Genomic DNA, 23749 nt, shown 5'->3' on the forward strand with positions numbered 1-23749 from the left:
AACCCAGGATAGCATATTCCGGTTTATTTTGAATCACAATACTGTTGAACTAGAAGTAATTCTAGAAAACTTTAAAGATAACAATGTCAAACTAACCGAAAAAGCCTTAAAATTTTCCAAACCTCAAACTTGTACAATCACGTTTAAATATTTCTCCCACTCATTTACAGTGGGAGACAGATTTTACAAAAACTCATTGTCTTGAACAAATTAACTTTGATCATCGCCGCACATTTTCCCTATGAAATTGGCCTGATCAAACTTGCTACGAAGAAAGATATCCACAGTTTCCAAACAAACTAGTAGAAAATTGATAAGCAGCAACCGAATCACGATGAATCATCTTCATCATCTTGGACCCTCTTCTTGCTTTTTTTTTTAGGCTTGAGCTTCTTGCTTTGTTTGCCTTCTTTCGACACCTTTTTTCTTTTGACAGGCAATGATGCATCATCCTCTTCAACTTGGTTCTGGATCACATCCTGCACCACATCTTGAGGTGGATCCACTGCTGCACCTGCAGATTCTGTTCAACAATGGTTAAAACTGGTCGAATTAGTGTTCTATACCTATTATTTTGTAGAAAAGATACTACATCATCATCATCAAGGCTTTTTTTTTTTCTTGCACGTAACATGATACTGAAAATTTTGAATTGTAGTCATACAGAAATGACAATCCCTTGAGACACAACTGAAAAATTACCTTCGCCTGAGAAATTTGAATCGATTACAACACTAGTGAGATGCTGCTTCAAGAAAACCTGCATCCAAACTTACAAATTTTAAACAACTAAAAATGACATTTGACTGTAACTAACTAGCAGAACAAAAGCAACTCACTGAACACATATTTTCCCTCAAAAGCTACATAATTCGGTGTCTAATTTTTGTTATAATAGTATTTCTTAACTAGATTCAAGAGAGAAGAAACTGAAAGGCCATATCTGGAACATTCATATGTTTATATCAAAGTTCCCATTGGTAGGCTATCTCATTATGAATGTATTGTCAATTGGCAGGTTGGGCTGGGTTAGAGCATCGATTTGCAACATTATGAACAATGGCCTTGGGTCCTATTATTTCAGAGAATGTTTTCTCGACAAAATCAATTTACTGTGAAAATGGTCCTTAGAAAATAGTTTTTTGAGGGTGGGAACAATTATGCAAGAATGACAATAAAATAATTTTCCTGGGGGATCGAGTTGGAGAATATTTTTCCACCATGATGGGAAAATCATTTTCTAAGGAAAAATGATTACCCACGAAAATGTGCAATCATATACAAGCAACTCGAATTTTACTAGGGAAAACATTTTCCTGCAGAATCTCTTCTTTTTTTTATGGGTAAGCTAAACTTGAAACCAAACCTCAAAATTGCATTACAATATGTAAACTGGCTGAGCATGGATCCGAGCCTGCAAACATACAGACCCTAAATGAGCTACTTGACATGGAAGGGACTTCGACTTGGGGGTTCCATGGTAAACCCCATGGGTTGTTTATCCGCATACATTTGCAAGCCACTCAACTTCATTTCTCAACTAGATGGTATAAATAAGTTTATTTTTTCTAAAATACTACAATTATAGAATTCTATTAAAAAAAATGCACACATTAAAAGCTAATCCATTATTGAAAACCATTTTATGAAGTAATTATCAATGGACTTTAGTAACCATACAGATAAAGTCATTGAATATGAGTCACCGGGACTCTCTTCAAATCTAGAGAATAAACAGACTTCTCCTGAGGAACACTGACTATACGATTAAAGATTTCTGATTAGAATGGAGAACTTTGTTAAGCGATGCCCAAGAATCTGTAAGACTGACCAATTCCCAAGTAGATTATAACTATTTCCAGGAAAAATATTCCAATAGAAGATGGCACTGCTATAGAAACATGATAAGCCCAAAACAGTCATTTGGATGCAATTCACAATTATTTGTTTCAATCTGAAGTGGATCACATAAAAATTATGATAAACAGCCTCTAAACATTTTACTAGTGGGAATGACAAGGTTTCACAGAACAACCAACTACCATTTTATAGGTTACTGTAATGTGATAGGACAAATATCACTTTCCTGTCACCACTCATGGAATAATGAAAAGCTTCTGCGTCATTATAGTCACAAATTACAAGCTTTACCCATGAGAGTAATGCAATCGATATAAATCAGATCCAAATTTTGTTCTTTGCCTCAAATTCAAATTTGTTTTAGTTTTATGCGGAGTTATGCACAATAGGTGGAAGCAAACAGCAGTGAACAAAATAATAAATTATAAAGTACAAACTCTAACAAAAGCAAAAGATATCATTTTTCAATGAATTTTCAAAACCGTGTCAAAATGTTTAAGACATGAGAAGTTTCGACAACATACCACAGACAGAAGCTGCCGTGTCTTTATATCCCAGAAACGCAAATAGCTGTCCAAACCTAGGGAATAAGTCAAAGCACTTCAGTTCAACTGTGGTGAAAGAAATCCATGGCAACAACTCTCAATGACCGAAGTCAGCTAACAAGGCCTTCGATGACAAAAGGCAATTGGAGCATCGTAGAAAACATAAATCTATTTCCAAAAACAGCCATCCTTCACATGAGAGGCCACAGGAGTATAATAACAAATATAAAAGCCACCACCTACTTCAAATTTTCCATAATGCCACAGGGGGAGAAGCAGCATCGGCAAACTATTTTCTTTCCTTATTACTTTTGAGTTCTGACGGCGATATTCGTGTTTGTAGAAGAATGGTTTTAGGATTTATAATGGTCCAATGGATTTATAAGGATTTAAAGCCTAAAAGCATTTAAATATGATCAATTTCAATTTTGGTTTAGGTACCAATATGCTTACAACCATGGCAATCCAAACAGACAGACCCAAACCCAACTATTAGGTTCCTGCTAGTCAACTAATCGGTCATCCATTGACCCTTAGTCTGATGGTAGAGGATAACATGGTAAGGTAGGTGGGTCAAACCCACTGGATTGAATCCAACCTTGAGTCAGGTCTGGGCACAATTAGCTTGGGTTTGGTCTTGAGTTCGGGCAAAAAAAATGACCAAATCAAATCTGGTTGGATTCAGGTTTGCTGATTTGCCTGAACCCAAAACTTAACATAATTATAATTTACTTATATAAAAAAAAAAAAACTACGGGTATAATAAGCCCTTATCATTATTAAATTACTTAGTATTAATGAGAAGTGAACCAACCCAACTTGGGCTGGGCTTGGATTGAGCATTTCATGCTCGAGGCCTGGTTGGGCACAAGCACTGGTTGGTATTTCATATTTGTCAAGTTTAAGTTGGGCTCAGGTTAATCCACAACCCGGCCCAGCCTGCCCGAGTTGCAGGCCTAGTGGATACATGGAGAAAAGATCTCTGATATTAAATAAGTAATTACAACATGAGGTATCAACAGTTAGACAACTGCCATGAACAAATCCTTCCAAAAACAATTAGAAATCAAGCAATTTATCCTGAAAAATAAATCCCTAGAAATAGTTCTGCCATCTACTATTATATAGAAAGAAACTATCTAAAAAAACATGTATATTTTTCCCCAGATGCTTCCATCCATCATCTAAACAATGCTAATTAATTTTAATGACCAACTACTGACTCCAGCAATATCAACATCAATACTATATACATATGCGTAAATGAAAATAATAAGGTCAAGATCAGGGAACAACTATTTGTTACAATGTTTTTTACACCACCACCAGGATGTCATCCCCTTTTTCAATGTTTTTTACAACATGCTGGATGCCGTAGGATCTTGTAAAATGGACAACATCCAGGCATTGTAAAAAATGTTCTAACAAATAGTTGTACCCTGATCCTAACATATATATATATATATATAGAGAGAGAGAGAGGGTAGGGATCCGTTAATTCATGGAAAAAACACATGATCCCAACCATTTAGATACAAAATCAACAATTGAGATTTACATGTACCTTGATCATGGTTTTAAATCTCGTCCGAGACTGAGACGACTCTGTATCGTCCACCAACAAGACAGATAGACAAGTCAAACATATCGGACAAGATTAAAAACCATAGTTCATTTGTCTCACTGTTGAACGAGACAACTCAAACATCTCGGAAAACTCATCCGAGACTACTCAATCTCGTTCATGGACAAATCGTCAAAACCAAGATCTTGATAACACATATCTAGGCAATACTTATCCCGAGGATAAATCTCAACCATTGGATTTTGTGTTTAAATGGTTGGGATAATGTGTTTTTTCCATGAGTCGAGGGATCTTGACCCATATATATAAGGGAATGCTAACACCCAAAGCGTCATGAGGACGTTAGCATTCTCCACCATATTTTTTTTCTAATAATAACCCTGCCCATTTTGTCTTTTAATGAAAAAGACAGGGGTATGTTGGTCTTTTATATAATAAATGTTTGTTTGCATTGATTGTCAAAACAGTTATTGCAAACAAAACATTTAAATCCAAAGACTAATATAACGTTCTCTTTTTCACTAAAAGACAAAATGGACAGGAGTGTTACTGGAGAAAAATGTGGTGGAGAATACTAATATGTCCCCATGAGGCCTTAGATGTCAGCATTTATATATATATATATATATATGCAAGTAATATGATCTTAGAGCAAAGTTAAGCTTATGACTCACCACAAGAGGCAATCACTGGGAGTTCAGGATGCCGGACTATGGACCTAATGCTTCCGCAACTCTTTCCCACAAAGCATCCCAATAATTTTCCTGCATCACAAAAGAATAATTGGACCATTTTTTTAAGTCAAACATGAAAGCAAATGGAGGTTCAAAGTAGGGACCATTAAAAAGAAAATACAATATTACATGTATGTAATCCCATCCAGAGGTCCATGATACAGATCATAAGATTTCCCATCACATTATCAATCTTATAGTTATTTTTATATATTGTATAACAAACAATTATTTTGTCATATATATTTAGCACCAAGTCCATGAATCCTATATTTAGGGTTCACTAAATCCGACACCTATATGTCAAACTTTAACACCTTATACCATACCAATGCAACATTGACCTGATACATATGAAGAAAAAAATAAGATGTATAGACGTTCCATAGCAGTTCTCAAATGGTGCTCACAAGTAGCAATCCATGGAACTTGTTAGAGCATTTTTTAATACACTTCCTGACATATCAACCCAATAATTAAGGGACCATCAAACAAGACTCAAATAAAATTAACAAAATCTGATTTGATGAGGGCCGAGACTGAGTTGTTTGGACCTGATCCAGCCTTTTCCCTGGTTAATCGAAGTTTTTCTGAGAGTTATCCTTAAAAATAGTTCTAAGAAACTACAGGGAGAAAAATACATTCGAACTTTACAAGTTACAATTATATTTTAGATAACATCCATTTATAATTTATAATTCAAATTCACAAACCAAAAGATAAAGAGTATGCAAGATTACATGACATGGTGCTCATAACATCTTGCAGGAAATTGGGATAAGAATGGTCCAAATGCTTAGGCTTCACATATTAGAAGAACTAAATGTTTCTGTGGCCGGTTATCTCAACCGCTGTCTTTCTTTGATTAACATTTTTTTTTTTACCTATCAAAATAAATAAATGTACCTGTACGCATATCTACAGAAGCAAGGTCACCAGATCCAGTTCCTAAATAGATTGTATGACCATCTAAGTCTTCAGTGACTGCTTTAATTGGGGTCTCCCGGAAATCAAATGAAATTACAGGTCTTCTCTGTGCTGAAATGTCATAGAGGCGAACCTGTAATAGATATACAAAGTTATCAATAGGTCATAACTGGAAGAAAAAAAAAACACTTTTTAAGCAGTGTATACCCCAATCGTGAAAATACTAAATCCAACTATCGGGATTTATCTTTGAGATTTGTGCTATATCCTTGGGATACTTTTTTATCCCGACCCTTGGATTTCACATAAACACAGTCAAGATTGTGAGTGAACATATAAGTTCCCTTTCCATGTGTCAACCGACCCCGACCCAAAATTATAACGCACAGCCAAGTGTAATGAAAATTGGCACATCAGGAAACATCAAGTTACGAGAATATTTCTATTTGATAGTGCCAAACACAACTACTTAGGTTGAACATTAGCAATGCAAACTAGCAAGAGACAACAAAGTACTGAAGGAAAAAAACAAAACAATCTCTGCTAAAATCCATCAATGTTAAGAAAGTCATACTTAATTGCATATTTTACCTGTTACCCATACTTTAACGACCGTAAATGGTTTTTAAATCAAAGATTTTCATTCTTGCCCAATTAAAAAATTCGTAGAAAGATGTACCTGATGCTCATTGGTCCCAGCCACAAATTTACGATGATCCTCTTTACTAAGGAATGTTGCGGAAGTAAACCAAGTCGGAGTGAATATATCAAGGCTGTTTTTAGGAGGCTTCACAGAGGCCAGATAGATGTAAATAAATAAAAATCCAATTGCACAAGGAAATTAACCATAAATTTCCATCATTAAAAAACGCTTACAGATTTTGCAGTCCAGATTTTACTACACTTCTCAAGATCCCAGAGATTAACTTCAACACCTTTCCTGAGTTTGAAAATGATGAAACCATCATATCAACAAAACCAAACAAGCTGCAAAGAGAATGATGATTACAACATCAATGACACACTAAGAACTTACCCTCCAAATAACGCATAGTTTTCATTTCCATCCACCGCAGAACATAAAACATTACCACTCGTACACACATTCCACGTTGTTGAAGAATCATCACATGTAGAATTTTCAGGTGAATCGGTTACTTCAATGGATCTCAAGATTGCAGTTCCTTTCATTGTACAAGAAAGTAATGTACACGACCTGGAAACCAACGCTACATTGATGAGCTATCTAATCTAGTTTATAAATTGTTACCAAATTAGCTAAAAAAAACCAAATATGAAATAGTGTAGCAGATTAAAACCAAATTTGCCACATAATAAAAATACAAACTTTTTTCAATGGCAGACCACAAATGGGTCAATTTTCCAATACCTAGATGATAGCTCGAATCGTTCTTTTTTAAATAAATGCAAACCAGCAATTGGGTTATCATCAACAACTTCAGTTTTCACAGCCACGCGAAGATCCCCATTTAGAGGATTAAGCACCTCAATCTGGAATCTCAAATTAGAAGTAAATTAAACCAAAAAGTCATAAAAAACAGAAATTTTTAAAAATTAAAAATGTGGGTTACGAGGAGGATGATTTAACCAACTCACCTGACCATTTTTTCTTGCCACAGCTAGCAACTGAAATCAAAGGGTTTTAGGAGTTTAAGAAAGAGTGATCAAAAGATAATTCACCACGAAATATGAATGAAAAAATCAGAAACAGAGTAAACAACATACTGGGTTAACTTTACGATCGTTCATTGAAGCAGAGAGAACACAACGCGAAGAATGGGGTTCTCCCCATCTTTCAACAACTTTGGGAGTAATTCCTCCTTGATTTGCACCAGTACGAGCTTCGATGACTTTGATGAAGCCAAGAACGTCGAAAGTTAGGGCTCTAATGGGAGGGCAACCAGGAGATTCCACTGCAATTGTGCGCGGCATCGCTGTTATTCCCTTCTAGGGTTCTTGAGTCAGTCTCCTTCCCTGATAGGGTTTTAGAGTTAGGGTTTTGCAAGGACGAAGAAACTGAGAACCAAAAAAAATAAATTTAAAAAAAAAAAAACATGAAAACTGTCAGTGCTTTAGGGGTAAACTTAAAAATATTGACTACGTCAAGTGGCCTATGCAGGTCTCGAACCTGCGACCTTCGCGTTATTAGCACGACGCTCTAACCAACTGAGCTAATAGGCCATCTTATGGGTTGGTTTTAAATAATTTACTATTATAATAATTTTCTGGCAAACAATCCACCCAAAAAACTGAGGGGGCGTTTGCTTGTAATTGTAAAACTTGATTTATTTTTTATTATGGACTGATAGAATCAGATTGTATAAAATGTTTTTTAAAAACCCAGAATCTCATTTGGCTTAACTATTTCTGAAAACTGATTTTATAATCAAAAATCATAATCTCGTTTGACTAACATTGCTTTTGAAAATTGATTTTATGTAAAAATCTATTAAATTATATTTTTCCAAAATAATGAGATAAAATTTATTCAAATCTTGCAATCAATACCCTAGACCTTGTAATATATATAACCTTGGAGACAAGGGTTGGTGGACTTTGTTCCGTAGAAAATAATTTTGAGAAGATTTTGTCATAAAATATCGTAGAGAGTAGAGAAATAAGAAGGGGGCATAACACAAATTGCAACCTTTTATATTTAAACTGAAATAGTGGTTTGATCTAACATTAATGTATCAACATCATGGTTTCAAAACTCATTCGAGACCGAGACGTATCGCCTGAGCCGTCTCAGTATCAAGCATGGATGAGACAAACGGACAAGTCAATTTTTTAATGAGATTTAAGACCCCACATTCATTTTTCAAATTTTGGAAAGAGACGTCTCAAATGATTCAGAAAACTCATCTGAGACAACTCGGTAGCTAGCATGGACTAGATGAGATGCGAAATCGAGTTTTAAAATCGAATTTTTTGAGTTTTATTGCTAAGAGGACATGAACCCTTGACCAAGAGGTGGTTACACGATGATTGAAGAGTTACTGCAAAAACCTATAAGCCACTAGTTGTTCGAAAACATGAGAAATATGGTGAAACGTGCTTCTGATTTTTGCCGAACACCCCTACAAGTAGTAGAATCTGAACCAAACACCCCTTGAGAATAATTTTGAGACACCCAATAGATTTTGGTGAGAAATAGATATATATTCCCACCTGTGTCATCAAACTAATCACATACCCTTCAATTCCACATTTGTTTTGAACCTCTGGTCACATCATGGTTTTAAAACTCGGTTTAGCGTCTCGTCTTGTCTAGGCCCAATACCAAGTCATCTCAGACGAGTTTTCAGATACGTTTGAGACGTCTCATTCAAAAAATCAAAAAATTGAATGTGAGTCCTAAACTCGGTCAAAAAAGTGACTTTGTGAGTTTGTCTCATTTAGTTCCGATACCAAATTAACTCGGGCGATATGTCTCAGTTTCGGATGAGTTTTAAAAACATAGGTCACATATCATTTACTCACCCCACTTATATTTTATGAAAGATGACTACTACACCTTCCCCTATATATGCTGGGCTACAGAGCACCTACGATGGGCCCACTATAAGAAATAATTGGTTAGCTCTGCTGTAGATGGGCTAGTGGAGGACTTGAATTTAAGGCCCATATTAAGACTAGGGTTATTCGGCCCAACTCTTATTAGGGTTAGATAGTAGACTTTATATTATAAAAAGGATGGAACGGTAAGAAAGTTTCAATCGTAAGTTTTTAGGGTTTGGGGGCGGTCTAGGGTTTGCACTTTGGCGATGTTCTTGTCTTCTCTTTTGTGATTCTGTTTGTTTTATTTTTGGTAGATAAAAATTGAAAGATGGAGAGAGAGGCCAATGATGATGATTTGCAGAGAATTATTGCCTACATTGTTTGATTTCCATGATATGAACTAAGCATCCCATCTGAGGCCTTCTACTCTCTCTCTCTCTCTCTTATATATTTTCTATATTACTCTTCAAGCGACACCCCTCATCGGCAAAATAAAGAATATATAGCGATTTTCTTCTTCTTTTTCTTCTTTTTTGAATTTATTTTTCTTTAATTAATGAGTCTATCGATTTTTATTTTCCTTTTTGGTTATTTGGTTGCCATCTGAGGCCTTCTCCTCTCTCTCTCTCTCTCTCTCTCTCTCTCTCTCTCTCTCTCTCTCTCTCTCTTTTATATGTTTTCTATTCATCGGCAAAATAAAGAATATCTAGCGGTTTTCTTCTTTTTTTTTTTCTTTTTTTTGTCGATTTTCGATTTTTATTTTCTTTAATTAATGAGTTTAAGGATTTTTACGTACCTTTTTGGTTATTTGGTTGTCAATAAGGGCTTGTTTGATAAGCAGGGGAAAATGGGTTATGGAAACCTTATTAAACCTTTAGTTTGGTGTCTTATTTTTTACTCTCCCCAGAGTGCCACTTTGTCTCCATCCAAGCCAAATCCTATGTGGCGTAAGAGTGTAACCGTTTCTTTATCACCCTATTACCTTCCCCAACTCCAACCCGTAGAGAAGATGCTCTCCTCCAAATCAATTTGAATTCCAACTAAGTCACCCCTCTAAATCTCTAAATCTCGGATTAAATGAAAATGATTGGAAAAAAAAAATTATATTTCTAACATGTTTCATAGAAATATGAAAGTCAAATTGGCATTTATATAAATAAAAAAAGGTGTTTAAATAAATGAATTGTTATTTAGAGATTGTTTTAAAAAAAAATTTTAGCACGTCTAGATGTAGAGCCATGACCTGTTAGAGATTTAGAACTGTGGGCTCTCAGAGATTTAAGATTAAAATGATTCTTGTTATATTAAATTTGAATATAAAAAGTGAGGCATTTATCATGACAACTTTTTTTTTTTTTTTTTTTAATATATATGGTAAACTTTTGGGTGATAAAAAAGAAAGTGAAACATCTTGAGATCTCAAACCCCAACCAACTGATGTAGAATTAGTTTTTTCACCCAACAGAAACTCTTTCAATAATTAGTAGATCCAACTTCATGAACTCAATCAATGGATTGATCTATCCAGGTTAGGTGCATGGATTGCACACCAATTCAATGTTGAGACCAATTAGCATTAAAGATTAGTTTAATCTCAATCATTTGTGTTATACAAGAATTGCAAGTAAACAAACATAGAGCTAACAAAGAAATAACCAAAAAACAAAAGATTTTTAAATCCTCATATGTTACAGACACCTTGATTTGGTATGATTGATGTAAAAGAATATAGATCACAATCTCAATTTGGTTCTGAACACATCTCCATGGACTTTTTTTGGCGTTGGATCATCTGGTCCTCTGTCCCGCTGCCCAGATGTGAAGTAAAGCCATCCATCCCAGAATCCCACTAGAGTAGTTTTCACTCGGAAAGGCAACTTCCCAACTACTGACCATTTCTGTAAAATTGTCAACAAACCATGAGATCGGAAAGGTAACACCGAGAGTAATTATAGCAAAAATAATTATGTTTAGAGAACCAATAATAGATTATCTAGATAGGTAAACTGATCATCATTCACAAAAAAAAAGGTAAAATGAAATTCCCGCCTCTCGTGGATTGCTGCTGCGATGTGTTTATATACCAAAACAACATGGTTTAGTGTCTAAAGGCAGCAATTTGCAAGTTATATATGGCAGAGGAACGGGAAAATGGATCTTGTGATATAGAAACTGATAAATTAAAGGATAAGTTCAATACCAGTGTATCTAAATGAAATTGTAACACTTCTCCTACAAGGGTCATCTTTTTGGTCTCTGGATGCTTATCTGTTGTGCCTCCCACAAGAACAATGGAGTTGTTGATAATAGCCCATGCAAATTCTATATGGGAGTCGGGCTTTGGCATGGAAGGCATAACTTTCCACTTCATTTCCCCGTCCAGCATGTAAACATCATCGTATACTACCTGAAAATTGAGCATTAAATTTGTAAACACACTGAAGAAGAAAAGGCATGGAAATGGGTCATAACACCATAGGCACCCAAAAAAGGCTCAAAATGAATAACACCAGATTATCAAAATGGGAAGCTTAGAGCCAGTGACACGTAATGGTTTAGTAAAGAAACATGTACATAATGATGTTGACAGTAGAAATAACATAGTGATTACATTTGTTTTTCTTAAGAGAATAACAAAGAAAAACACAGAACCAATAGTAAAATATACTTTTTTTTTTCAACACAGAGCCAACATTCCGAGAAGTGGTATTCCAAATTATGAATGTGGAAAAAAAATCCCCAATACAAGCTTTTTCCAAAAATGATAACCACAACAACAAACAAAGGGATCGATAAAAAATAAAATTAAAATAAAATAAACAAACGAACTACAGCCAAATCCTTGCAGATGAGTCATGACCTTATTATTGTTCCCTTGCACATCCATAAGAGTGATAAGGATGTTTACTTAGAGATTTATGCCATTAGCAGATTACTAACCACCAATTGGATATCCTAATTTAAAGGGGAATGTTAATGAGTGAAATGGCTGAATTAGTTATCAGAAATAGTTGGAATGATTTCACATTTTAAGAAGAATTAGATTTTAAATTAAAAGGATATATATGGATCAGGTTCCGATGATTGGTGGAAAATGATTCATATGAAAACACAACATCCCAACACTGTAAACACGAAATCAATATATCTGACATACGTCTTTTTGGTATACGCATAAATTCCAACAGTTGGATTTCGTGTTTATACAATGGGGATCATATGTTTTTACAGAAGTCATTTCCCATCAATCACCTATTTATACATAAACTGGGCTTGGTTTTGCCGAAGATGTAACTTGATACCCAATAAATCTCTCTATGGCTCTATCCTATTTGCATTTATACATGTATCAGTCAGAAAAAAGAATATCCAAGTTGAAGGTTCTAAAAGAACAAGAGGAAGGTCCAAATGTACATGGATTGAGATAAGATGATGTGAACACACCTTTTTTAGGATAATAGAATTGAATAGAGGAACATAATTCAGTTAGATGACCCCAAATCTTTGGGATAAGGCTTAGATGACGACGATTATGATATAGATAAGCCAACCCAACAATTATTTGACTGCAACAAAGGAATCAGCTCACATACCTCATTCCTCCGTGAACACTTGAAAATAGGTGATCCAGGCTTGGCCATAAAATCACCCTCTTGACCACCAATAACAAAGAGCCGATCATTAGCCACAACACAAGCCCTATTGGAGAAGTAAGCATCAAAATTAGAAATAAAATCAGGTAGTTTAAATTAGACGGCGATATAAATGAATTCCAGGGTTTCTCTCTAAACTCTAGCTAATTGAAATTCTACCCAGACTATGAACACGTCAGTTGCCATAGATAATGGTACCATGAACAAATACCAACGATGGCATTCCATATTAGAACTTTAACGTAAAAAAATACCAACATTCAATGACAGCGTAATTGTCAAAGGAAACTTTCCAAGTCTACAATTTTCAATTATAAGATTCACTGTAGTGCAAAACCAGTATGAAGAATACTTTCAACGAAAACATTGAGGTTCAGAAAAATAGTTTGAACTGGAAAGATAAGTGAAGAAAAAAATACTACGAAGTGTTTATGTTTTATGGATAATTATTTACAACATTTTGGGTACTAAAGCAAAATATAAATTATGTTCGTATTGTCAGAATTTCCTCAAAATCCTGGTGGCATCACTCCTTATCCCTTGAAGTTTTAAGTCTGAATAGCAAATTGTCCTACGAAAAAACTTAAAACTACCATGATCAGAAAGCTTATGCTCATTTAACAGCACCTTGAGACAGGAGCAAAAGGTCAGTAGCTGAAAGAAGAGATTGGGGCATTTCCAGTAGCACCAGTCAATCAGTAAAAGATGCATAGAACTAACCAAAAAGTGTACAATGCTTTCTAGAGAGAGAGAGAGAGAGGGGGGGGGGGGGGGATCAAGAAAGATATATGTCGAGCAAAGCACCTTGCTGACGGTTATAGTGGAGGGGTGCTTCTTGAGTACTAATGGATTGACATATCCCAATCAAATTAAACGAATTTTTTTATAAAATGGCAATAAGAACGGCTATATTCTATGGAGATGAAAGTTGGGAAATCAAGAACAACATGTTCACAGCTTGGATGTGGCAAAGAAGAATATGCTGAGATAGATGAGTCAAAAGACTAAGAACGATACAATTATAAACGACTACAGTCATGAAATGTAGTAGTAGCCCCAGTAAGTGATAAACTAAGGAAAAGTTGATTGACATGGTTTGATCATGTGCAATGAAGGCCAATTACACTCCCTATTAGCACAAACGTGCAAGTTGAATGTTCTAAAAGACAAGAGGGAGACCAAAAAGAGTATGGATTAAGGTTGTCAGAGTGGCATGAAGACGCTAAAACTAACATTAGACATGGCTTTCGATAGAATGAATGGAGGAATAGCATTCTTTCAACCAACCTCAATTTTTTGGGGATGAGGCATGAAGATAAGTCGATGATGATGACACATGGGGACATCACCAACAATAAAAAGGCTCAACCCTGCATTGGAAGATTATAAAAGGTGTAGAAATATGGGTACATATGATCATTATGCAGAATAATGCTTAAACAATATTTCAAAACAATGTCCTTGCACCCAGCCTATTGGCATGAAAAGGAAAAAGGAAAAAAGAAAAACTTCAATAACAGGGTCACTTGAAACAAGCACCATAAAAAATATACTCTTAATATATAACCAGATATTAAAAAGCCAAAGTATTTTAACACTCATAGCTACATTTCACAACCAAACATTGAATATGATTAATAGGTAAAATGCATGTGTAAAAGCTGGATAAAAGAATTATAACTTCATTTTCATGATTAGCATAATTATTAGGCAGAGAAGACAGCAGAAAACCTGTGAGGGCCCCCACGGGGAATAGGTATTTCAGTCCGCCACTCCTTCTCTAACACTTTGCCATTATTTACGGCGATACTCCAATGCTCTAATGCAGGATCGTGGCGATTCTCCTTGCTGCCACCCATCACATGGAGCCTGCCTCTCCATAGTTGGGTTGCTGGCGCATATCTGAAAATTGACACATACTCACATTAAAACTTTTTCATTCTAGGTGTGGATAACAAAATTCTCCAACCAAGACCTAATCAATGGATTTAGCAGTTCAAAAAGAAAAAGGGTGCTTCTAACACATTGGAATATCACATAGATTTAGAGGAGAGCTGTAATCAGCATCCCCTACCAAGTCTTAACATATAAACAATAATATTTAACTCCAAGTATTTGAAAGAACAATAATCCTTTTTTGCAAGTACATAAGATATCGAAAAATGCGTAGAAAAAGGAACAAAGAAGAAAATAATGAACAAAGGAGGTCGAGGAGACCTGCCAAGGCCAAACAACAAGAGAAAACAAGCCCCTCTGACCCATTACAGTGAATAAGCATGAACGCAAGTCACAACACCTAAAAAATTAGTGAAAGATAGATTCTTTAAGTGAATTTTGATCATGACATATACCTAGGGACTGGTAATGGGGGCATGTCCCACCATTTTTTTGTCTCCGTGTCCAACACAAAGGTATGGGCTGTAGGCCCTCTGCATTGTGGACCATATTGTCCGGTGACCACATAAATATATCTCCCATCTGTTGCCATTCCCAAATGTGAATGTGCCATTTCTTTAGGCATATCAAACCTTCCTCCCCAGGTATTGTCCGTAAAATTATAGATATCAACATGAGAATGCACCTATAAGGTATGAACATAAACAATAAACAGAAAATAGTGAGGCCAACTACTAATTTCGACAATAAGAAAAAATAAACTGTAAGAACATAACAATTAATCGTAAAGGAAATGAATAGAATTCAATCACAAATACCCAATCAATCAAAGGTACAAACATAACCAAGTTCTAACCATATCAATGGGAAAGGCCCATAATTTAGTCCAAAAGTAACTTTCATGGGTGCATACACTTATTAAGCTCCCAATAAAATAAATAAATACTTGCAATAATGATTTCTTATTAATGTGGGCTATGGGTCCTGAAATAAATAGGAATTTAGAAACTATCACACAATGTAGTACATTTGTAGAAATAAGTGGGTTTATAGCTTCCCCCTTTTACACTATGAACTCAAAACATTTCTCTGATAATCTAAAAAATGATCAACTTTACCAATTCGATCAAAAACAATAAATAAATATAAAAAAACACGAAAAAAAATTACCTCGAAAAAAATCAATAAAAAATATAAATTCGAAGAGACATACAATGAGCAGAACTACATTATAAGAACAGCTCACTTTAATTAAATAAATAATTTCAAAGCTGATTAAAGATTCTCACATAATCTATGGTACCATATCCAGCAAACACGTACAGAAGATTCTTAATCTGTATCGCTGCCCCATCGAGACGAGGTACAGGTGCTGTTGCCATCTTCTCCCATTGTAATTGCGGTGCCGGTAAATCCGCAAAAGTTGCAGATAGAACTCTTTCGGGAATTGGGTTCTTCTTATCTTTAACTGTTTTTTTCTACAAATCAAGAAAAGATCGACCTTTAATTCATAAACCCTAATTTGCGCAGGTAAATCTGCAAAAGTTGCAGATAAAACTCTTTCCGGAACTGGGTTTTTTACCATCTTTAACTGTTTTTTTTTTCTCTAGATCAAGAAAAGATCGAACTTTTTTAAATTCAAAAACTGTGAAATGTGGTTGGATTGGATCTGATTCACCTTTTCGACAGCAGGGATGACTACGCTTCCGGATTTATCGATTGCCCAATTGGACGCAATTGATAGGTAAGATGAAGATGAAGCCCATATAAAATTGGCGATTAGAGCAAGTCCAAGAAGGCCTGCGCACAGTAAGAGAGTGACGAGCTTCGATGATTTGTTCTTTCCTATCGTTCTCGCCATTTCATTGAAACCCTAAGAACTAGAGGAAACTAAGAGATCTAATGGTTTTCCTGTCGGCAAGGCAGCTCAGGCTCCAGCTTTTGTTCAGTTGTTCTCCACGACTTCCTTTCCTTCCAATAGTTCCCTAACATGGTTTTAAAATTCCATTTCTCGTCTCGTCAATCCCCATTCCCAATACGGACTTGTCTCGTACGAGTCATCTCGTCTCGTTCCACAATGAGACAATGGTTCTAGAGATTTCAAAAATCTGGAAAAAATTATGAAATCCTCTAAGGGTATGTTTGATTGCATGGAAAGTCACTTTCCATGAAATTTGAAATCCATAAAAAATTAGTTGTGGAAAATAGGTAGGGTTGGAAAATCAAATTCCATTGTTTGATTTCACTTGGATAAAATCATGGAAAAAATATGAGAAAAAATAAGAAGAGGAGAAGGAGGATGTGGCGATGACGAGGGTGACGACGGCGGCGGTGGCAGCTACGATGACGATGGTGGAGGCGGTGGCGGCTACGACGATAGTAGCGACGGCGACGATGAAGGTAAGTGAGGAAAATGGGGGGAGAACTTGATGGTGGTGGTGGCGGAGGAGGTGAGGGATGGAGAAGAAGAAAAATAAGAAGAGAGAGAGAGAGAAGGTGGTCGGAGAAGGAGTCGACGGCGACAGCAATGGTGACGACGGCGATGACGACGACGGCAAGGTTAGTGTAATAGTGGTGGTGGTGGTAGGGAATAATTGATGATGGAAAAATGGGTGGATTTCATTTTCCCACCCATATGGGTGGGAAAGTGAAATCCATGATTTAGTGGATTTTTTGAATGGGGTGGAAAATGAATTCCATTTCCATGTGCAATCAACACTTGAAAAATGTCATTTTCCATGGAAATTGATTTTCCACCTTATTTTCCATGTGCAATCAAACATACCCTTATTTCGTCTTGATTTATTAAGTAGATATGGACTTCCGTTGAAATTCAATTTCTATTTTGAATTTTAAGTTGCCATCATTTTTTTTAAGAATAGGATGTTAATAGGCAGTTGATTTTTTTTTTTTTTTAAAGATTAATTTTATAGTGACTCTTGTATGGATTTAGCATTAACCTACTTAAAATCTAAGTAATGAATCTATTTAGGAAATAGTGCTGATAATTTAACTTACTTTTAGCGCTTACTTTCAGCGCATGCACCTGACGTGTAAGCACATAACTTTTTTTTTTTAAAGAGTTTCTTTCTCCTGTCTATAGTGAAAAAAAAAAAAAAAAAACTTTCAGATTTAATCATCTTATGACATTCAAAATCATGATTTGATGAAATGGAGTTGTAAAGGATAAGATTATATGAACTTTAAAATAAATAAATAAATATATTTTTCATCATTGAATTTTTATTTTTAAATTTAGGTGCTCGGTAGTCATCCATTTTAAACACCTTGGATCAAGCTTGAAAAACAATTGTTTAAAAAAAAAAATTGAATATGAATATTTTCATGAAATCTAGATGGTTGTGTTGTTGGTTTGTCAATGTTATAATCAATGTGAGCCCAACAATCCTTTTTAAATTTTGAAATCTAGAAAAAATATATATGTGGGTAGAGATCGAGCAAGGAAAAAACTTTTTCTTTTTTTTTTAATAAGTTATATGTTTCCAAGTCAGGGTGTATTAGGTGGGTGTGTTAAAAGTACGTCAAATTATCAGTTTTCTTTAGAAAATAAGGAAGTTGTTAGGCATCATATTTCCTCCACCTTATGTAGTAATCTATGCATTAGTCATTTTTCATTTGTTAAAAAAATCTAAGAGAAAGATGATGAAAATAAAACTTGTACCATCAATCTTTGAGGGATTTTATTTCGGACCTACATCATGGGAGTCACCTTATTAAGAGAGGAATCCCATAATGACTAGACCACAACGACTTACATTTTAAGGGATGTAAATCTCTAAAATCAAAAGAAAAAGAAAGGTGAAAAGGAGAAAGAGAGAAGATGGAAATGAAGAAGGGAAAGAGGGGGAGAATTATTTTCCTACACCCACCTTGAAGTTTTGAATCTCCTTTTTTTAATTTTTTTTTTTTTTAAAATAGTTTGAAGTGTTTTTTGATCTTAACTTCAATGTAAAATTTAAGGGTTAAAATGTTTGTAGTATGAGGATTTGAAGTTGATGGGTTTTAGGTCGAGAATTGAGTGAGTTGTGAGGTTTTAGTGAGCTTGAGGATTATGTGAGTTGAGCGACCTTAGTGGATTTGGGAGTTGAGAGATGAGAGAGATGAAGCTTCAAATAAGAGGTTCAAGCATGTTTTTTCAAAGGGTGGGGAGATTTTATAAGAGTTGGGTTACTTTTAGGATTAAAATAGTCAAGGTTAGAAGATGGAGGAAAATGACATGAAATTTAGGCATGGGAGATTTGAATTTTGAGATTTAAAGAGGGGTAAATTAGTACAAGGGGGTGGATGGATTTCTTTTGGTCCATACCCATGGATAAAATCCAATTTGATTAGTTAGGCAACCCATTCCTATGTTGAGTATTGGTTAATGTTAAGGGGTATGGGTGTTAGGTTAAAAGAATGGTTATGTAAGGGGGTAGGTATTTTGATTTTGGGAAGGTAAAGGGTGTTGTAACATGTGTCCAATAGTATGGGGTGAATAGGTTAGATGAGTTGATTAAGGAGAAAATGTGTGGGATGACTTGTAATGAAAATTTGATGATGTTGGGTGATGACATGTGATGTAGGTCGTGATATAAGTTGTGTAACTTTTAATTGTGATGATGAGGTTGGGTAGACTGATTTTAAGAGATGGGTTGTAGTGGTGACAAGTGTTCACCTTGATGATCTTATGTTGTATGAACCTTGATTGGTTAAGATTATGAATATAAGTATGGATATGGACATGAACTTGAGTAGGGGTTTGATTTTAGAATGAGTTTTTGCATATTAGGCTTAGGATTGATTGTTGTTTAAGTTATGTTGGAATTGACTTAGATTAGGAGATGAGTTGAAATTGGCTTAGGCGAGAGTTAGGATTAAGTTGGAAATTGATTGGATGGGGAACCTTGGAATTTGCTTGGGTTAGGTTGAAGTATTCTAGGTGAGCTTGCAATGAGCTTAAGACTTGATGGTTGGTTTAGAGTTAGAGTAATGAGGGGTTAAGAAGATGGTTGGTTTTAGATGTTAGATAGGCTTTATTGTAGGTCCATAGGACTATTTGAAGTCTTAGGACATTTGATTTGAACCAAAAAAATTGAATTTTGAAGATTTTGATCCTTAGGCCCGTCGATGGTTTTTTTTTTATTTATAAAAGTATAAATTTTTTAGGTCCTTTTCAAATGGGGCAGTTCAAATTAGAGTGTCTACAGTAGGTGTAGACACCCGAATTTGAGCGGGCCCTCGACGTAAGATGCCCCCAAAAACCGAAAATTGGAATGGGCCCTGAAACCCAAACCTACACAAAACCCATTGCATTTTCCATTAATAAATGTTCGAGGCCATTTACGTAGCCCATGGACCCGCACACCTCACCACTCTCATATATCCTTAAAATCAACCCAAACTATTTTCCGACACCCAATCAACGTAAACCCAACTCAACACTATTCTATCCAAGCCCACAACCCTACCCAATCCATTATCTAAGCCCACAACCCTACCCAATCCATTACTAAGCCCAAAGTCCAATCCACTACCCAAACCCCAACCCAACCTATCAATCTCATCAAACCAATCACCAAGAGATGACACATGTCCATCATCCCCTTCCACCTCCCTCATCTAATCAACTCAACCCATAACCCTATCCTAACCTAACCTATTCCCCCATCCTCTCATCATCAACCACCAACATCATAACCCATAACCCTACCCTAACCTAACCTAGTCCCCATCCTCTCATCATCAACCACCCACATCACAACCCATATCTCCCACACCTCAACCATCACTTTCCCTTAAAACACTCCCATAAAATCACCTCAACCCATCCTCAACCCATACGCCCATACTCTTCTCTCTAATCATCTAACCACCATCACCAATCAACTAATCTCTCCATCCTCCATTTGCCACATGTCATCATCCCTTCAATCCTCAAAATCAAACCAATCACCACTCATCTCTCCAAATCAAACCAATCACACACACTTATCTCCCAAATCAAACACCAGACTTCTTCAACCATCTCAACACTCCTTCTCCAAACAACTCCCTTACACCACCACTCCTCCATCAACCATCACATCTCACCCCACCAAACACTCTACCCAAATGGATTTGGGTAAGATCCAAACCATTTGGGTTAAAACACAACCCATTTCCATCATTACAAAAATACCCTCATTTTCATCTCAAATTTCATACCCTTTTCTTCTCAAACCCATGCCATTAACCACTACTCTCATCCTTCACCCCATTATACCCTTAAAAAACCTCTCAACCTCTATAAAAACCCCTCCATTCTCTCCATACAACAACTAATGAAAATTTGAGAAAAAAAATCCTAAAAACACTACAACTCTCTACTCCTACTCTACTCTCAACACTCAACTCTCAACTCTCAACTCTCAACCTTCTCTCCAACAAGTCAAGCAAAGGAAAAGAAGTCAAGGAAAGTCAAAGGAAGTCAAGAGGGTCAAGGTGGGTTTGACAAAGGACACCCCCCCCAACTTCCCTCTTCTACTCACCCACCCTTTCCTACACATTTGCACACACCACTATGGTTTAAATCACCAAAGGGCCCCTTCTTCATAAGGGTGCCCTCAATGATTTGAACCAACATCGAAGCCCCTCACACTTGAGGGCACATATCGATTTTCTTTCATTTTTATTTTCTTTTATTTCAAAAAACCGAATCCGAGGTTACCACATTACGTGGATGAAGTAGGGTGCTTAACACCTTCCCTACTCCATAAATGGACCCCCTTACCTTGAATCAAGGTTGGACCATACACCTTATCTTACGAGAGTCAACAAAAAATGACAAAATGACATGATTTTTCAAAAACACAAATCCGGGTGACCATTCACACCCCTTCACCAATTTGAATGGTGGCGACTCCAAAACACCCCAAAGTGGAGGGATGTTTGAACAATATTCGAAATCCCGTGTCCACAGTAGGAAGATGAAATTTTTTAACAAACATCTTTGTTTTTTGGTTCACTTGGTTGAGAAAAAGAGAGAATATCGATTTGGGGTGAAAATAATAAGGTTTGGAGATGAAAATCGATATATTTCGAACGAGATTTTTGATATCTCGTCCGAAATGTATCGTTCATCTCACAAAACTCCCCAAAACCTAAAAAACACATCCATTTGTCTTGTTGGATGATACCGATATGATTTAGGCAATAAATCTCGGACGAGTTTTGAAACAATGGTCCCAAGTCCAAGGTGTCAATCGGTTGGATCTGGTTCGATCCTTAAGCTACCAAGAACCAAAACCATTACATTTTTTTGGTTTTTATTCTTACCGAATCTAGAGATCTGATTCTAGAATCAAACCCAAACCACTAACAACCTCGATTTTATCATTTTCGTTCTCAAGAATTGAATGAGACAAAATACATGGAATTATAGTATAATTTCCTTACTAACTTAGTCTTACTAAGAGTTGTTTTGCTCAAATGGTTTACCACATCAGCAATACAACACCAACACCTCTAAGTTTCATCAAAAAACAAATATTCAAAAAACAATTTATTTTGAACTAGATCTAAGGTTTTGAAAATTGTAGAAAATTGAAATTATTGTGAATTCTTGGATGATTATTACATGAACACCAATATTTTATTTATAGAGATTACATAAACTAAATGGTAAGCCTAATCTAAAATCCTAATTAATATAAATCATTCCTAATATTTAAATTTTAATATATTGATGATCACCAATAATTCTTAATATAGAAAATACTAATTGATATATTCTAAATATACCAATCTTCATTACAGCATTCCATTTATGATGAGATACAGTGGCAATGGTCCAATGTATCTATACACCTTAATACAATGCACGACTATCAAACTTCCACGTAACTCCCAAACTTAAAAATAAAGCTCAATGATGAAAAATAACTTCTTTTTTAAAAATTCATAGAATTCCGTCCTCAACAACCCTAAAGGGTCAAATCATGTTATTTTGATGCCAAGAAGTGAGCCCAAGGACCCTTAGTAAGGGAGAAATCCTTACTAACTTAGTAAAGCTAGGGGACTCATAATTTTATGAGTCGCGATCCAGAGTGATGCCATGCTCCTGTAGGTGTGGCTCAGTAGCAATTTGAATCCAATAAGCGGTGCGAGTCCGTAGGTTGTGTGTTCGATAATCAGTATGAGCAATATTTTCTCAGGGACACCTGCGAGGGCGTTCCCTCACTTACTTGGTGCGTGTGATGTACGGGCGTTACACATGCCCGAGGGAGGGTCCCATATGCCTTAGTTTCAACCCTAGCTCATCTAATCCCCCTAGTCAAACATAAGTTCAAACACCCCCCCGTTATCAATATATGTATATATTATCATCAAGTCCCATATTTTTGCATTTATGAACCACCAAATTCTATTATGTATAAAATCCCACATTAAAAAAAGAAAGTGTTTAGTTTGTTTTTTTAATTGAAAAAAAGCTTGTTTAAAATGTGAAAAAACACGTTTAAAACGAAAAAAAAATTTGTGACTTTTTCAAAAAGTCACTCTTTTATTATTTTTATCGTTAGAGGTACAGCTAGGACTACAACCTAGGCAGGTTGGCCTGAACTCAACCCAATAGATGGGTGAGCCTGAGTCGAGTTATGTAGAAAATGAGTTAAGCCTGGGTTAGAATATATCAACCCGATTTTAATTCGGATTGAGGGTACGAGCAACCCGACTCAACCATACCCTCAAACGTGGGACTAAACTCAACAGTTACTAATCAGACTGATTGTCAAGTCTGCATGTCCAACAAACCCAAATAGTGCCATTCCATGGCATTTTGTGATTGAGGTCATATTGAAAGATCATATAGGGTCATAGTATTATTGTCCTAACCAGTTTTGTTGACTTCTCAGCATGATATCCCCTAGGTGAAACTGATAGGACGGTGTGTGGGTCAGCACATGAAGGACTGTAGATGGGTGGCCCCGAATCAATCATGATGAATGATTGGACCTCGAGACCCAAGTAATCCAACCCACCAGGTCC

At 35.9% G+C, this 23749-nt stretch overlaps 2 protein-coding genes and 2 non-coding genes across 6 annotated transcripts; 1 reads left to right on the forward strand and 3 right to left on the reverse strand.

Moving 5' to 3' along the window:
* Positions 1-92: 92 nt before the first annotated feature.
* On the reverse strand, positions 93-7692 carry LOC147398601 (Transducin/WD40 repeat-like superfamily protein). 2 transcript variants are annotated; one of them, XM_086447854.1, is made up of 11 exons: positions 7398-7692; positions 7269-7298; positions 7042-7163; positions 6688-6867; positions 6528-6591; positions 6331-6438; positions 5631-5784; positions 4665-4754; positions 2385-2440; positions 703-760; positions 93-514 (listed from the first exon to the last, which is right to left on the reverse strand). In XM_086447854.1, the coding sequence occupies exons 1-11, from the start codon at positions 7602-7604 to the stop codon at positions 330-332; spliced, it is 1254 nt and encodes a 417-aa protein (XP_086303980.1). In that variant the 5' UTR covers positions 7605-7692; the 3' UTR covers positions 93-329. The 2 variants fall into 2 exon arrangements, with proteins under 2 accessions (XP_086303980.1, XP_086303979.1); XM_086447853.1 differs by having other exon boundaries at positions 93-523; positions 7398-7691.
* An 87-nt stretch (positions 7693-7779) lies between these two features.
* Positions 7780-7853, reverse strand: TRNAI-AAU (transfer RNA isoleucine (anticodon AAU)). Its single transcript has one exon. It is a non-coding gene; the product is annotated as a tRNA-Ile (tRNA).
* Positions 7854-9510: 1657 nt separating this feature from the next.
* LOC147398603 (small nucleolar RNA SNORD34) lies at positions 9511-9597 on the forward strand. Its single transcript, XR_015180213.1, has one exon. It is a non-coding gene; the product is annotated as a small nucleolar RNA SNORD34 (small nucleolar RNA).
* A 1134-nt stretch (positions 9598-10731) lies between these two features.
* Positions 10732-16773, reverse strand: LOC147398604 (kelch repeat-containing protein At3g27220-like). Of its 2 annotated transcripts, XM_086447855.1 has the most exons (7): positions 16401-16765; positions 16012-16200; positions 15178-15407; positions 14558-14728; positions 12767-12872; positions 11374-11580; positions 10732-11071 (listed from the first exon to the last, which is right to left on the reverse strand). In XM_086447855.1, exons 1-7 carry the CDS (start codon positions 16581-16583, stop codon positions 10907-10909), a joined length of 1251 nt encoding a protein of 416 aa, XP_086303981.1. In that variant the 5' UTR covers positions 16584-16765; the 3' UTR covers positions 10732-10906. The 2 variants fall into 2 exon arrangements, with proteins under 2 accessions (XP_086303981.1, XP_086303982.1); XM_086447856.1 differs by lacking the exon at positions 11374-11580 and having other exon boundaries at positions 16401-16773.
* Positions 16774-23749: the final 6976 nt, after the last annotated feature.

Source organism: Akebia trifoliata, chromosome 7, assembly GCF_017979445.1.
Source record: "Akebia trifoliata isolate Shusen 1 chromosome 7, ASM1797944v1, whole genome shotgun sequence".
Taxonomy (NCBI): Eukaryota; Viridiplantae; Streptophyta; class Magnoliopsida; order Ranunculales; family Lardizabalaceae; genus Akebia; species Akebia trifoliata.

Coding starts and splice junctions, on each gene's coding strand:
- LOC147398601 (XM_086447853.1), bottom strand. CDS start 7,604: ATGCCGCGCACAATTGCAGTGGAATCTCCTGGTTGCCCTCCCATTAGA. Junction 7,299..7,397: donor ACGATCGTAAAGTTAACCCA/GTATGTTGTTTA, acceptor CTTTGATTTCAG/TTGCTAGCTGTGGCAAGAAA. Junction 6,439..6,527: donor AAATCTGGACTGCAAAATCT/GTAAGCGTTTTT, acceptor GCCTCTGTGAAG/CCTCCTAAAAACAGCCTTGA.
- LOC147398604 (XM_086447855.1), bottom strand. CDS start 16,583: ATGGCGAGAACGATAGGAAAGAACAAATCATCGAAGCTCGTCACTCTC. Junction 16,201..16,400: donor TCATCCCTGCTGTCGAAAAG/GTGAATCAGATC, acceptor CTTGATTTGTAG/AAAAAAACAGTTAAAGATAA. Junction 15,408..16,011: donor GATATGGTACCATAGATTAT/GTGAGAATCTTT, acceptor CATACCTTATAG/GTGCATTCTCATGTTGATAT.